At 46.4% G+C, this 13320-nt stretch overlaps 1 protein-coding gene and 1 pseudogene across 1 annotated transcript; both read right to left on the minus strand.

Moving 5' to 3' along the window:
* Positions 1-2285: 2285 nt before the first annotated feature.
* On the minus strand, positions 2286-8697 carry LOC136541559 (DIMBOA UDP-glucosyltransferase BX8-like; annotated as a pseudogene).
* Positions 8698-8903: 206 nt separating this feature from the next.
* LOC136541558 (UDP-glycosyltransferase 76C2-like) lies at positions 8904-10691 on the minus strand. The gene is made up of 2 exons (XM_066533492.1): positions 10094-10691; positions 8904-9974 (listed from the first exon to the last, which is right to left on the minus strand). Exons 1-2 carry the CDS (start codon positions 10593-10595, stop codon positions 9076-9078), a joined length of 1401 nt encoding a protein of 466 aa, XP_066389589.1. The 5' UTR covers positions 10596-10691; the 3' UTR covers positions 8904-9075.
* Positions 10692-13320: the final 2629 nt, after the last annotated feature.

Here is a 13320-nt window from a genome sequence, read left to right on the forward strand (position 1 = left end):
TGTATGAATGGTCGGCAGTGCTTCGGCAACATGTATATGTACCTATCACTGTTAATGGAAAACTCGTGCAGTTCAATTCTCTCACAGTTTTCAATGCCGGCGGCGTGATAATGGGGGCCACCAGTCTCACGATGTTGCGTGCAGCCAATGGCGGAGGCAGGCGAGCTGTACAGTGTGTTGTACACTGCTCGTATTCTACTCCTTTTGTCTTCAATTAACTGTCCTCGTTAGTTTCCGTACCAAAAGTTTGACTCAATTTGTACAAAATATATATAACATTTATATTTTTAAATAAAATTATTAAAAAAACTAGATTCAAATATTTATCTTATGACATTAATTATGTACCATAAATATTAATATATATATATATATATAGTCAAAGTTGTTACTCGGGAACCGAAAACAATAGATATTTAGGGCGGAGGGAGTACTAGACAAATGATGCTAAATTATTGATTAATGAAAATTTAGTTTTTAGGCTTATTTTCCTCTTAGGTCTGATTTTTAGGGATTCTTCTAGTGTAAACCCGGAGTTGCAGTCCTGGCGAGTGGCGACTTGTCCTTGCTCGCTATGTGCAACAGAGGAAGATTGACTGTCCTTAAAAAAAACAACAGAGAGTAGGACCGGTACTTTTGCTGGTTAATAGGCACTCGTTTTGAGAAAAAGTGTTGTTGTTTTTGTCCTCTCTCCTCTGGATCAATTGCAAATACACATGATTTGCACACATTTGATATCAACAACCATCGACATTCTTGATATAAAAAAACAGGGTGTTAGAGCATCTCCCAGAGTTTTCTACTTTTTTCTCCTAAAAACTTGTAGTTTGGTAACTCTAAAAAGATTTGGGGAGGAAAAAAGAAGGTCATCTCCAAGAGTTTCTAATAAATGGCATCTAAGAAATCAAATTTAGGGCCCACATGATTTATGTTGTGCCTTTTTTTCTTTTCTATTACGGGAAACTACAGGGCGCGCCCCTCGTGTGCTCCGACTCCGACACGGCCGGCTTGTCGCCATCAACGTCGTCGGCATCTCCGCTGGACCCTGACACCGACGACGAGCACGTCTCCTCTTCGCCGTTGTCATCCCGGTCCCCTCTCAAAACAGTCGTTTAGGTGCCTAAACTCTATTCAGGTGTCAAAATAGCATAAACCTAACGTGGCTCACTGACATGTGGCTCACATGTCAGCTCCATCTTCCACCTCTCTCTCCTCTCCATCTCAGGGCACGGACGGGGAGCGGGGGCGCCCCAATGGTGGGCGAGCATGGCGGCGGCGTCCTGGCAGACAGCACCAGCGCTTGATTTTCCCTCGTCACTGTTATCGTCCTGGGTGTCACTCATGAGGACCCGTTCGAGGTCCCGGATGTTGTCGTCTTTCAAGCGAACAAATGCTACCGGTACCGGGAGCTTGCTGCTTGCGGGCGTTGGCCACACTGAGCCCGCGGGCCGTGGCACAGGTCGAAGTAGGACGAGAGCTGAGCGCTCTGCTCCGTCGTCCGCAAGAGCACCTTCACACTTGCCGCCGTGGCCGCCTTGCGCATCGTCGACTTCGCCATGGCCTCGAGGACGAGCGGGAGTCGAAGGATACGCGCGAGGCTGCGGCGCGTAAAGTTACGCGGATGAGGGGTTTTTTTCAACTCCTAAAATATTAGGAGATTGTATTAGGAGTTGTTGGAGATGGATTTTTTTTGGATCTTTCTAAAAACTTATGATTAGGAGGAGGTTTATGGAACTTTTGGAGATGCTCTTACATGTACTCCTCTGTCTCAAAATACATGACATTTTTCACTTCTAGACATCTGGTTTGATTGTTCGTTTTATTTAAAAATTTTGTATAAACATTATTTATTTTTGTTATGACTTATTTTATCATTAGAGATACTTTAATAATGACTTATTTATTTTATTATTTGCATAAAGAAACTAAATAAGAAAAATGGTCAAACATGATATCTAAAAATAAAAACGTCATCTATGTTGGGACGGATGGAGTACAGTTTTACCATTTGTTTGGTTTGGGGATGAAAAGAGAATACATTAGATCCAACCTTGTATTTAGGGGATAGCCAATAACATGACATTTTAGCAAAGATTAATTAAGGGCTTCTCTAAATCGTAGGAATTTCACAGTGTAGGAATTTTATAGACATTTATTTTCATAATAAAGCACATAAAAATAAGAAAAAAAATCATTTGTTTCAAAGGAGACCTACAATGGAACCTCGAACAAGCTTCTTTGCATTGGGAGCGGAGCATAGTTCGACACATTGTTATGGTAATGTCAATTGCAGAGTCGATATTTTGCACTTCCTAAATGTTATATTCATATTCCTGACAGATTGCAAGTTTGCAACACATTAGTATTTGACAATTTGGCATGACAATTTTTTGCATTTCACAGGGACGATATGTAATGGACTAGACTGGCTATGGACAAATTAGTAGCAGCAGATGCCTGTTTCTGCAGACGGTGAGCCCTCCCCCTCAACTGAGCTGCATCTTCCCCAACCATCAGTTTGGTCACCGCCTTGGCGACCCTCCCCCTCTCAATCTCTTCCCCAACCTCCATCCCAACACCCCACTCATGCGTGACATATCTCGCATTCACCATCTGGTCCGCGAAGCACATCTGCACAAGCATGGGCACGCCTTCGCAGACGCTCTCCAACGTGGAGTTCCATCCACAGTACGTCCAGAAAGCACCAATGGCTGCGTGCACCAAGACCTCTCTTTGTGGCGCCCATGAGACAATCTTGCCCCTGCTCCTGATCTCCTCGCTGAACCCGTCCGGCAATGGTGTAACCTCCTCGCCGCTGCCGCTGACCATGCCCGACCGGACAACCCACAGGAACGGCATGCCACTGCTGTTATAAACGATAGGCAATATAAACGACGAAGAACAGTAGATCAAGCACATGGAACATGAGATTTTAACGTGGAAAACCCTCCCAAGGTGGAAGGGAAAAAACCATGGATACCAGCCAGCAAATCTTCACTATATCGGGTGAGGTTACAAACATCGGAGATTTACAACTTGGGGATACCCTAACCTAGGGGCCTTCCAGTATAGAAGTCTATGATACATCTTTTCCTTGAGGGAGGTGGTCCGTATATATAGGGAGCACATCGGACCTAACTCTTCACATCACACAACACCGTGTGATCTCCGGAAGACGTTTTCCAGGCCCCGAGTCCAACGCTCCATATCACATACAAACCGTGTGACCTCTGATACGTTAACGGGCTGCCCCGTCACCATGTGACCCATGAGATATTTTTAGGTTTTTCTGACCATGGGCTCCGATACCACTTGTTATAAACGATAGGCCATATAAATGACGAAGAATAGTAGATCAAGCACAGGGGACATGAGATTTTAATGTGGTTTTTCCCTTCCACCTTGGGAGGGTTTTCCACGTTAAAATCTCATGTCCCATGTGCTTGATCTACTGTTCTTCGTTGTTTATATTGTCTATCGTTTATAACAAGTGGTATCGAAGCCCATGGCCAGAAAAACCTAAAAATATCTCATGGGTCACATGGTGACGGGGGAGCCCGTTAACGTATCAGAGGTCACACGGTTTATATGTGATATGGAGCGTTGGACTTGGGGCCTGAAAAACGTCTTCCGGAGATCACACGGTGTTGTGTGATGTGAAGAGTTAGGCCCGATGTGTGACGGGGGAGATTGTTAGGTTTAGTCCCACATCGGAAATTGATGGTGGGGGAGCACAACATATAAGGCCGGGGCAGCCGTCACCTATCAGGCTAGTCATTTGGGTTGAGTTAGGCCCAAAGCCTAGGTATGTTGTGGGTTCCCGTGGACCTGGGCCCGAGGGGCCGTCGGCTCGTGGGTATAGCGAGCCGGGCCGGATTCCGCTGCACACTCTAACAAGTGGTACCAGAGCTTGGTTTGACCTTAGGGTTTCACGATGCAATCAATAAAGTTTGATCTACCGCTGCTGGATTACAAGAAGAGATTTGCATTGTGGCAAGTCAAGATGCAGGCGATTCTGGCATAATCTTCGGATCTTGATGAGGCGCTGGACGGTTTCAGAGGAAAAGGGCAGAAGTCATGGATCGCTGAAGAGAAGCGGAAGGATCGTAAGGCTCTGTCTCTGATTCAACTTCATCTACATAATGATATTTTGCAAGAAGTGCTGTAGGAGAAAACTACTGTAGAACTTTGGTTCAAGCTGGAATCGATCTGCATGTCCAAGGATCTAACCAGTAAGATGCACGTGAAGATGAAGTTGTTTACGCACAAACTGCAAGAAGGTGGTTCGGTGATGACCACTTATCGATCTTTAAGGAGATCGTTGCCAGCCTAGTGTCGATGGAGGTAAAATATGATGATGAAGATTTAGCTCTTCTACTGTTATGCTCACTGCCTACTTCGTTTGCAAATTTCTGAGATACCATACTATTAAGCCATGATGAACTAACGCTTGCAGAAGTATATGAGGCCCTCCAGACAAGGTAGAAGATGAAAGGTATGGTTTAGTCTGACGTGTCGTCCTCCAAGGGCGAAGTGTTGCAGGTTAGAGGCAGGCCCGAGCAGAAAACCTACAACAACAACAATAATCGAGACAAGAGCAAGAACAGTAAAGGCCGTTCCAAGTCCAGAGGTAGGGATAAGTTCTGCATGTATTGTAAGAAAGATACTCATGTCATTGAGGATTGTTGGAAGCTGCAGAATAAGGAGAAAAAAAATGGTACGTATAAACCGAAAAATAAATCCGATGGTGATGGTAAGGCCTCTGTTGTCTCCGCTGTTGATAATTCTGATTCAGGAGACGTTCTTGTTGTCTTTGCTGGTTGTGTTGCTGGTCGTGATGAATGGATACTTGATTCTGCATGCTCGTTTCATATATGCTCTAACAAAGATTGGTTCAGTTCTTATAAGTCTGTGCAGAGTGGAGATGTCTTGTGTATGGGAGATAACAACCCACACGAGATCGTGGGCATTGGCTCCGTTCAGATCAAGATGTGTGATGGCATGATACTCACACTAAAAGATGTGAGACACATACCAGGGATGGCCAGAAATCTCATCTCCCTCAGCACACTTGATTCTGAGGGGGTACAGACACTTCGGTTCAGGTGGAGTGTGTAAGGTATCAAAAGGCTATCTCATTCATATGATAGGTGATATAAATTCTATAAAGTTATATGTTCTTAGAGGAAGTACTTTACATGGTTCTATCACTGCTGCTACTGTTTCTAATGATGAACCAAGTAAAACTAATCTCTGGCATATGCGTCTTGGGCATATGAGTGATCTTGGTATGGCAGAATTGATCAAGAGAGACCTGCTGGATGGCTACACTGTGGGTAAGATGAAGTTCTATGAGTACTGTGTTTTTGGTAAGCACAAGAGGGTAAAATTCAATGCATCTATTCATACCACCAAAGGTACACTTGATTATGTACATGCTGATTTGTGGGGGCCATCTCGTAAGCCCTCTTATGGTGGTGCTCATTACATGCTTACCATTATTGATGATTACTCTAGAAAAGTGTGGACTTACTTTCTAAAAAATAAAGATGATACTTTTGCTGCTTTTAAAGAGTGGAAAGTTATGATAGAAAGACAAACTGAAAAAAATGTAAAATTGCTTCGTATTGACAATGGCGGTGAATTCTGTTCGGATGCTTTTAATGATTACTACAGGGAAGAAGGCATTGTCAGGCACCACGCCATCCCATACACTCCTCAGCAGAATGGTGTGGCTGAGTGCATGAACCGAACCATCATCTCGAGGGCTCGTTGCATGCTATCCAATGCTCGTATGAATAGGTGTTTTTGGGCTGAGGCTGCTAACACCACCTGTTATTTGATCAACTGGTCACCTTCTATCCCACTGAATAAGAAAACTCCTATTGAGGTATGGTCTGGTATGCCTGCTGATTATTCATAGTTGAGAGTTTTCGGTTGCACTGCTTATGCTCATGTTGATAATGGAAAGCTAGAACCTAAAGCCATTAAGTATCTGTTTCTTGGTTATGGTTCTAAAGTTAAAGGATATAAGTTATGAAATCCTGAAACTAAAAAGACTTTCATGAGCAGTAACGTTGTTTTCAATGAATCTGTTATGTTTAATGACAGCTTGTCCACAGATGTTTCACCAGTTGGTTCTGATGAGGAGCAGGAACATGTTAGCGTGCAGGTGGAGCACGTAGATGATCAGGAAACTAAAATTGTTGATAACAATGTTCATGATATTATTCAGCACTCACCTTCTGTTTTGCAGCCTCAAAATCAGTCTATTACAGATCGCAGAACAAAGAGGAGTTGTGGACCTCGTCCATGTTTAATGGAGGAATGTGATATTGTTCATTATACCTTTAGTTGTGCTGAACAGGTTGAGAACATTCATGAGCCGGCTACGTACACTAAAGCTGTTGTTTCTGGTGACCGCGAGAAGTGGATTTCCACTATGCAAGAAGAGATGCAATCACTTGAGAAAAATGGCACATGGGTTGTTGTGCACTTGTCTAAACACAAAAAGGCCGTTCGTTGCAAATGGATCTTCAAAAGAAAGGATGGTTTGTCTCCTAGTGAGCCTCCAAGATTTAAGGCAAGGTTAGTAGCAAAAGGTTTCAGTCAGATTCCTAGTATTGATTATAATGATGTGTTCTCTCTAGTTGTAAAGCATAGTTCTTCATCGTTTTAACATACATGATGCAAAGTCTGTTAATACTCTTATTGCTCTTCATTTCAAATTATCAGCTTTATAATGTGCAACTACGAATGAGAATTTTGAGTACATGTCAAGAGTTTCATATTCTAGTGCTGTTGGTTCTTTGATGTATGCAATGATTTGCTCTCGTCCTGATTTATCATATGCTATGAGTTTGGTTAGTAGATACATAGCTAATCCTGGTAAAGAACATTGGAAGGCTGTTCAGTGGATTTTCAGGTACCTTCGTGGCACAATAAATGCTTGTTTGAAGTTTGGCAGGACTGATAAGGGACTCACTAGCTACGTGGATTTAGATTTTGTTAATGATTTGGATAAGAGGAGATCTCTCACAGGTTATGTGTTCACTATTGGTGGTTGTGCTGTGAGTTGGAGGACAACATTATAGCCCATTGTTGCCCTGTCTACCACTGAAGCAGAATACATGTCTATTGCTGAAGCATGTAAAGAATCAGTTTGGTTGAAAGGTTTGTTTGCTGAGCTTTGTGGAGATGATTCTTGCATTAATTTATTTTATGACAGTCAAAGTGTTATATGTCTCATTAAAGATCGGATGTTTAATGAGAGAACGAAGCACATTGATGTCAAATACCATTATGTTCGCGATGTGGTCGCGCAAGGTAAGCTGAAGGTATGCAAGATAAGCACACATGATAATCCTGCTGATACGTTGACAAAGCCAGTTTTTGTTGCTAAGGTTGAGCTTTGCTCAAGCTTAATTGGTTTAACTGTTTAGTCCAAAAGGCTATTTGACACCGGAAGTATTTTTTTATTGTTTCAGGGTGAAGGTTAATTTTATGCTATAAGAAGGAATTTGTCTCAAGGTGGAGTTTGTTGAGCTATGATCAAATTTAAGCTTGGGCCGAAGCGAAGCGGCCCATTAACATTAAAAGGGACTACACCATCTATTAGTTTCGTATTGCTAATAGACGAGGATGTGGGTTTTTTTTCTCACATCCTCATTTATTAGCAATACAAAACTAATAAATGATGCCCACTTAACACTAATAAGCCGCTTCGCTTCGATCCCCGCTTGAACATCGATCATAGCTCAACAGCTGCCGGCCAACCCCCACGCCATCTCCTCGAAGACGCCGCGGTCGACGCAGGCCACGCTGCCCAGGCTCACGTACAGCCCGGAGCGCGGCGGGTGCGCGTCCAGCCAAGGCTCTGCTCCACCGATGCCTGGGACAGCAAGTGCAGAGGCCCGACCGCGAACGCCGGACGGGATAGCTCGCGCTGGATCTTGGCCAGCTCCGACGCCTCGATCCCCTCGAACGTGTTGATGACGACGCTGCCGATGAAGCCGCACAGCGCGTCCGTGTCGCTGCCGTCGACGCGGATCAGGTCTCGCGCTCGGTGCGGCTCGAGGTCCGGCACCAGCTCGTCCAGCCTCTCCTCTGCAGGTAGCGAATCAGGAGTGACATGTGCGTTCCAAGATCGATCCGATCCAGTGCGAGTTTGGTCTTGCTTTCACTTGCCTTTGACGGGAACGAAACCGGCGTCGCGCAGCCGTGGGTACGCGAGCATGCTGCGGAACGTGGCGGCGCTGTCCGTCCGCAGCGCGAGCGCGGGGACGCCCAGCTGGTGCGCCGCGCGCAGCGCGGAGTAGCACTGCCCGTCGACCACCGCGCACGCGACGTCCTGGTCCTGGCCACCGCGCAGCAGCAGCGACGCGAGGGACTCCCGGAAGGGCGCCTCGCAGGCGGCGTTCAGGGCCAGGAGCTGCGTGACGATGTCGGCACGGGGGAGGTGACCTCGGCGGGGAACGACTCGTGGATGGGGACGAAGGTGAACTCGGTCGGGTGGCGCGTGGGGTCGGGGGCGTTGAAGCCGGTGTGGAGGACCGTCACGGCGAGGCCCCGCGCATGGAGCAGCGCCGCGAGCTGGAGCATAGGACTGATGTGGCCCTGGAACGGCAGCGGGAACAGCACGATTCTCTGGCGGCGCTGATGCTCTTGTCCGGCCATGGGCGCTGTGGCCGGTAGAGCGTGCAGCGTGGTTGTTGCGATGAGAGGTCAACAGATAGAGATGGAATTTGTCGGAATATGTGTACCTCGATGCACAAAATGTGGCCATGTGACGCAACCGACAGAAGAGTCGTTTGCTAGAAGCACACAGTCCTTCGGACATATATATATATTTTTAACAAAATACAAAATGAGAGTTGTAATAAAAAGTATAATGAGAACAAGAGTTTCATACAAAAATTTTGTACTAGTAAACTAATATTGTGAAAACTGAAAGCCAAAAATCTAGATTCATGATGCCATGAAACATGAGCTAACAAAAGCCACTGCAACATAAACGAGTAGTTAATTTATTCAGCAGAGACCGTGGGCGAACATAACAATGTTGTAATTAAAAATTCAAAGAGAAAGTATGTGATCCACCAACTTATCAACGGCCTGTTGAGAAGACCCACTGCTGTCAAGGCACATCCGCACTTTCTCCTTCAGATCCTTTGCTCTTCTCCTGATTTCAACTCCCTCATCTTCATCCATCAGCTTCTTGATGGCCTTCTCGACCTCCCCTCGCTCTAGCACACCCTCCAACAAAATTCCAATCCTCCATATGTCGCGCACGTACCTTCCGGTTGGCAATTGATCTCCAAAGATTGGCCTCGACAGCATAGGCACCCCCTCATAGATACTCTCCAAGGTGGAGTTCCATCCGTTGTGAGTCCAGAAGCCTCCTACCGCAGGGTGAGCAAGCACCTCTTGTTGCGGTGCCCACTCGATCACCTTGCCTCTACCCTCCACAGCCGACATGAACCCATCCGGGAGCTCCTGTTTGTCCACTCCAAGCACGAGGCCACGCCGAACCACCCATAGAAATGGCTTGCTGCTATTCACTAGGCCCCATGCCATCTCCATAAACTCGTCTTGGGTCACATGAACAACACTACCAAAGCTCACATATAGCACGGAGCCAGGGGCCTGCGTGTCCAGCCACTCGATGCAACTGCGGTCCTGGGTTAGTAGACTAGTCTCGGCGCCGCCATCGTTGGAGGTGACGAGCTTGTGAAGCGGACCGACGGCAAAGGGTGGAATACCTTTGTGGGCAAGTTCGTCCCGGATCATCGCAAGCTCGTGGGACTCAAGAGCCTCAAATGTGTTGAGTATTGCACCGGAGGAGTTTGTTGTGATCTCGGTGGCACGACTCAAGATCTTGTGCACGATTTCTTTGTTGGGGAGCTTGCTTGGATCAAACAGGTCCCTCACTTGTAGAGGTGGCAGCTCCTCCACGGGCATGTGTAGGTTGGACTCTGAAATGAAACAAATAATCTCTATCAAGATTTATTCATGGCAAATTCGTGCCTAATTACAACACTGCGTAGATATTTCTAAAATCAGTGGCAGCATTTGTTAGGGACATGTTACGGACCTGTGGCTGGCAGATAGCCCTTGTCGTGGAGCATGTCGTAGGTGTCGGACCTGAACAGACGGAAGCAGGCGGCGCTGCCGGTCTGCAGAACGAGCGTGGGCAGCCCGAGGCCAGCCGCGGCGTTCTGCGCGGCGGAGAGGGTGGAGTCGAAGATGAGGCACGCCAGCCGCGGTGCCCCCTCCTCCGCGAGGTGCGACGCGAGCGCGTCGCGGACGTGCCCCGACGCCTCCATGGCGGCGTTGAGGGCGAGGACCTTGGCGATGCCGTTGTTCGTCGCGGCCACGGCCTCCGGGATGACGTCCGGCACGGCGACGAAGGCCAGCCCCGCCGGGTGGTGCGCGGGGTCCGGCGCGTTGAACGCTGTGTGGAGGACGGTAACGGCGACCCCCCGCGCGTGGAGGGCCTTGGCCAGGTGCAGCATCGGGCTGAGGTGGCCCTGGAACGGCAGTGGGCACAGCACGACGCGAGCGCCGCGGGCTGGACCACCGCCCTCTCCGGCCATTGTTAGAGTTGCCGGCCGGCTGGCTCCGACGTTCCTTGCTGGGACTGGGATGATGGATGGATGCCTGGATATCTCGGTTCTCCAGCCTTCTGCTTCAAGTGGCTATATACTATGGAAACAGTCGGAAGCTGCCTACGGAGCTTCTTGGAATGGAGGAAACTTCGTAATGCTGCCAACGGGGATGAGCGCGCTCTCACAGCGTTTACAGGGATATGTTATGAAATAAACGGTCTGGTCAAAGGACACGGTTGACGAATCTTCCAAGAAGATCGTGAAATCTATACTATAGTATAAAGAGCGTGCAAGCCGCCGAGTTCCATCTCTCCCACACAGATCACTGTTACCGGCACCGCCAACGAGCGATGGTTCTGCGATGAACAGTAACGGGTTTTACGAACAGTGCCGGGGTTACTGTGAGCTGTGACCAGTAACGGGTTTTATGAACAGTAACGGGTTCCTATGAACAGTCTCGACCCACCAAAGAACAGTACAATTTTTTTTTGACCCACATACAAATTTTTTCCCCCACTATTACCCGTGCAACGCGCGGGGTTACCTGCTTGTTTTATATAATTTCAGAACTTAAAAGGTCATGGATTTAGATCCCAGATACGAAGTCATGATTGAAAGTACCGTTGATTAATTTTCTGTAAAAAAAAATATTATTCATTAACTGAAAAAGTACGACTTATAAGCCAAATAAACATGAAGTAAATAGACTTGGAGACGGAGGATGCAAATTGAGTTAAGCTAAACAGAGATGACCAAAGAGGCCGCAAAGACTGAATCAATTTTTTTAGTAGGATATAAAACGTTCCGGCTTCAACCTTCCCAAGAAAACTAGTCCAGGATTAATACAACGTTCACTACTGGAAACAAAGCATTTACCGAGTGTAAACTGTTTTACCGAGTGTCAAAAATCTGGCACTCGGTAAAGAATTGCACCTGACAAAGAGTTCTTCTTTATCGAGTGTCGGACACTCAGTAAAAAAGGGCACTCGGCAAATGACTTCTTTGCCGAGTGTCAGGTTCTCGGCAAAAGCGCGGCACTCGGCATAGGCTGCCCGCGTAACGGTGTTCGGCCACGTTCTTCTTTGCCGGGTGCCTGCTGTTAGGCACTCGACAAAGATTTTTTTTTTTGAAAAATACTTTGTCGAGTGCCCCTGACACGGCGCTCGGCAAAGATTCAATATTTTTTTTAAAATGTCTTTGCCGAGTGTCCCTGTGAAGGCACTCGGCAAAGAGGAAATTTCTAAAAAAAAATCAAAAATCCTCTTTGCCGAGTGCCCCTGTGAAGGCACTCGGCAAAGACCCCATTTGCCGAGTGCCATGCCCCGGCACTCGGCAAAGTTTTTTTTTGTTTTTGGCCTTCAAATTTTTTGTGCAGCCCTTTTAAAGTACCAGGAACTCCTTGTTAGAATTTGAGAATTTTTTGTGGCTTTTTGATATATTTAGTTACTTTATTTCGTTTACTTGAATTTTTTTGAAAAATATAAATTTGAACTGCACGTGGTACGAATAATGGAATTTAATGATTCAAAAAATGATAGTCATATTACTGAGTGTAGTGTGAGGCCGTATCCAGGAACGGACCTGAAATTTTGGACATCTTGTTCACGAAACATGACAGTGAACTTGCGTGCGAAGTGTTTTTAAATTCTATAAAAAGCAAACGAAGTCCAAAAATCATGAAACTTGTTGAGATGTCGTGATATCGTATGTGGAGGCTATGATAAAAATTTTAGAAGATTTCGTGCACGTTATCACGTACGATGCTTGCAAACCGAAAGAATCTCCGAAGAAGTTTCATGATTTCGTGAAAGAGGCCGCCGAGGTGATAAGCATCGTACGTGACAACTTGGGCGAAACCTAATCAAATTTTTATCACAGCCTCCACATATGATATCATGACATCTTGACAAGTTTCATGATTTTTGGACTTCGTTTGCTTTTTATAGAATTTAAAAACAACTCGACCGCAAGTTCGTGGTCATGTTTCGTGAACAAGATGTTCGAAATTGATGGTCTGTTCCTAGATACGGCCTCACATTAAATAACATGAATATCATTTTTTCATTCATTTTTTTATATTATTCGAATGACTAGTAGTTATAATTTGAATTATTAAAGAAAATTTAATTAAATGAAATAAATTAAAGAAATATAGAAAAAGTTCGAGAAATGTGTCACATTGGAACATGGAGTAACAGGTATTGTATGAGGACTGCAGAAAAAGTTTGGAAGTCAAAAGTGAAAAAAATATGGTTTGTCGAGTGTCAAAAAATGACACTCGACAAAACACCTCTTTGCCGAGTGTCAGGACCGTTGGCACTCGGCAAAGAATTTTATTTTTTAAAAAAAAACCCTCTTTGTCGAGTGCTAGGCCGGATGGCACTCGACAAAGAATTTAAAAAATTAAAAAAACCTTTGCCGAGTGCTAAATCGGGGCCACTCGGCGAAGGGGGATTTAACCCCGCCGGCCCAGCCAGCCCATAGACACACGCACACACACACCGCCCGCGCCAGCGCCGCCGCCCTCCTCCTCCTGTGCCTCCTCCTCCACCGCTGCTCTCCCTCGCCTGCCTCTCACCTCCATCTCGCCCTCCCCTTCCTCTCTCTCCCCCCTTCCCTCCTGATGCGGCGGCGGGTGCCAGCACCTCCATCCTCGCGGCGCAGGCGCGCGGGGGGGGGGGGGGGGGGGGCAGCGGCCCCAGCGCGTGGGCGG

Source organism: Miscanthus floridulus, chromosome 3 (genome assembly GCF_019320115.1).
Source record: "Miscanthus floridulus cultivar M001 chromosome 3, ASM1932011v1, whole genome shotgun sequence".
Lineage (NCBI taxonomy): Eukaryota > Viridiplantae > Streptophyta > Magnoliopsida > Poales > Poaceae > Miscanthus > Miscanthus floridulus.

Excerpts from the sequence above, each read along its gene's own strand:
- LOC136541558 (XM_066533492.1), bottom strand. The coding sequence starts at position 10,595 with ATGGCCGGAGAGGGCGGTGGTCCAGCCCGCGGCGCTCGCGTCGTGCTG. Across the intron at positions 9,975-10,093 it reads GGGCTATCTGCCAGCCACAG|AGTCCAACCTACACATGCCC; the intron begins GTCCGTAACATG and ends GTTTCATTTCAG.